This window comes from Quercus robur, chromosome 8, assembly GCF_932294415.1.
Source record: "Quercus robur chromosome 8, dhQueRobu3.1, whole genome shotgun sequence".
In the NCBI taxonomy this organism is placed as follows: Eukaryota; Viridiplantae; Streptophyta; class Magnoliopsida; order Fagales; family Fagaceae; genus Quercus; species Quercus robur.
This window is the reverse complement of record NC_065541.1, coordinates 9659148-9661852: the sequence shown is the minus strand read 5'-3', so window position 1 is coordinate 9661852 and position 2705 is coordinate 9659148. Positions and strand designations below refer to the sequence as shown.

At 37.6% G+C, this 2705-nt stretch overlaps 1 protein-coding gene across 1 annotated transcript; it reads left to right on the top strand.

Annotated features, from left to right (window-relative positions):
- Positions 1–451: 451 nt before the first annotated feature.
- LOC126694508 (ethylene-responsive transcription factor 3-like) lies at positions 452–1806 on the top strand. The gene has a single exon (XM_050390831.1). The coding sequence runs from the start codon at positions 801–803 to the stop codon at positions 1623–1625; it is 825 nt and encodes a 274-aa protein (XP_050246788.1). The 5' UTR covers positions 452–800; the 3' UTR covers positions 1626–1806.
- Positions 1807–2705: the final 899 nt, after the last annotated feature.

Here is a 2705-nt window from a genome sequence, read left to right as displayed (position 1 = left end):
TTTAATACCATTTTTTTATTATTTTTATTACGTATTGATCTTAAACTCACATTTTTTTTTTTTTTTTTTTTGACGTGATCTTAAACTCACATTGGTACATGTGATTCGTTATGGAGAAAAAAATCTATACCCCAAAGCTTTTTGGCTTAGTGATATTTTCTCTCAAAAAATAAAAACTTTGTTTCACCCAGAACCCTATACATGGCCACGTACACCCCCACAAAAGAATGAAAGGGACGTGACCTAAAAAGCAAGAAGCATTTCTCAGCAAAAAAAATTGAATAGTAGTGGACAATCTTAAATATGGCAACAAGGACCCTCCGGTCATTTCACTCATCCCATATTTTTTTATTTTTTAAAGTTAATAAAAAAATGATTAAAAAAAATACTAGTATATAGATAAAGCAGCAGCAAGCAATTGAGTCCGGGTCGGTTGTGGGGGCGAGAGAAGGTAGGGAAATCGAGAAAGCAAAAGGAAGGAAAAAAAAAAAAAAAAAAGCCATTACCAGCCAGAGAAACCCACACACACCCCCCAAAAAAAAAAAAAAAAAAAAAACCAAAATTTTTTTTTATTAATATTAATATTTTATTTTATTTTGTGAGTAGAAGAGAAGAGAAGGTGCTCCTTGTGTTTGTGCCATCCATCCATCCCATCCCATCTCCACATCCAGTTCTTTCTCTCCCACCATATCCCTCACCTTCTCTCTCCATCAACTCATTTCATTTCTCAAACACACACTTTGTTTCTTTCTTTGTTTCTTTGTGTTTTTTTTTTTTTTTTTTTTGGTTTTTTATAAACTATGAAGAGGGGGAGAGGAACCGCGGCTAATAAAACACCGGTACCGGCGGTGGCGGCGGCGGTACCCACGGCCGAGAAAGAACAGAGATATAGAGGAGTAAGGAAGAGACCGTGGGGAAGATTCGCTGCCGAGATCAGAGACCCGTGGAAAAAAACGAGAGTCTGGCTCGGCACTTTCGATTCAGCCGAAGACGCCGCTCGAGCCTACGACGCCGCGGCTCGTAGACTCCGCGGCCCTAAGGCCAAGACTAATTTCCCTCTCTCCTCCTCCTCCTCCCCTAATATTCATCACCAACAACAACAACAGCAACAGCAACACCTTAACCGCACCGCCAACTACGGTGGTCCGCCGTTTTTAGATCATCATCGGTTTTACGACAACGATGATGGAAATGATGAGCAGCATCAGAGGATGGTGATTGATCCGCAGAGGCCGACGTGTAGCGGTATGAGCAGTACGGTGGAGTCGTTTAGCGGGCCCAGGCCGACTCCGCAAAAGGCGCCGCGGCCCATGGAAACAGTTATGGATCGCCGGAAACGGCACCATCCGAGGACTCCTCCTGTCGTTCCGGAAGATTGCCACAGCGACTGCGACTCGTCGTCTTCGGTGATCGACGGCAACAACAACAACAACTACAACAACAACATCAACGGCAACAACGGCAACGACAACGACGACAATGATATCGCGTCGTCGTCTTATTCTAATTTGTTGTGCCGGAAAACTCCGCTGCCTTTCGATCTCAATCTGCCGCCGTTGGATTTGGATCACGACGTTGACTTTGTTGGTGATGATCTCAACTGCACCACCGCTTTGTGTCTCTAATTTATTCTCCATGATTATTATGATTATAATTATGATGATCAATGATTTTTCTTTTTTCTTTTTTTAATTTTGTTGTATCTCTTTCTTTTTTTTATTAAATCAAAAAAAAAAAAAAAAAAAAAAAGAAGAAATTTATGAGATAAAGATTATTATAAATTGATGATCTTAAATTTTAGGATAACGGTTATGCTCACTTTGGGTTTGTTTGATTATGTATTTTTTGGGTAAAAATAGGTAGTCTACGTGGTGCTAAAACTTAGTTAAAATTTCTATTTATATCTGCTATTTTATTTTTGTTTTGTTTTTTCCTTATATTTTGGGTATGTTTTATTTGCTTCAATATTGGGATGGTTGGTTTAGATCTAGAGTGATCATATAATGTGAGATCGTTAACAATGAAACCCATATTATCTTCTTCTTTTTTTAATGGAAATGTAAAGAGAATTCAAATGGGAAGTGATAAAATTTTGTGTTAATTGTTTGAGAAAATAAACATCCATTTAATTTGTAATATCATTTATTTTATAGATATATAGGATTTGAATTTATGTATTATTCTTTGCTCTTAAGACAAGATTTATGAATAGATGAAATTTGATTTAGGTGCCAGTAATTTTAACGCGAGGAACATTAATCTTAATTTTTGACATGTTTCATACCAAATATAAGTTCGGTTTTTTGGGTTTATTTTTGTTTTAACTGGGTGGTTGTTGTGGCCCTCTAATGTGAAGCCATGTGTGTTTGCTTGAGTTCAACGAATTGAGGGTGTGGTGTGAGTTCACCTATCACTTCACTTCCCTCTTGCTGTTGCACAATTTTGAACTTAGAACTTGAACTTGGACTAATAGCAATAGGAAGAAGACCCAGATGGACTTTCATGGCATTTTCCTTTCTTGTACTTTGCTGAGTGTGTTACTCGCCCATGGAGATTCTTTTTGTTTGTTATTCTTTTTTCTTCCTTCTTTACTGCTTTGGCTGCTGGCTAGAAATTATAAATATGATGGTTCAAGGAGAGTTCCTGGAAGGAAATATGCACATTCTTTTTCCTTTCATTTTTTTTTTTTGCTTCTCAAAATATGT

Coding starts and splice junctions, on each gene's coding strand:
- LOC126694508 (XM_050390831.1), top strand. CDS start 801: ATGAAGAGGGGGAGAGGAACCGCGGCTAATAAAACACCGGTACCGGCG.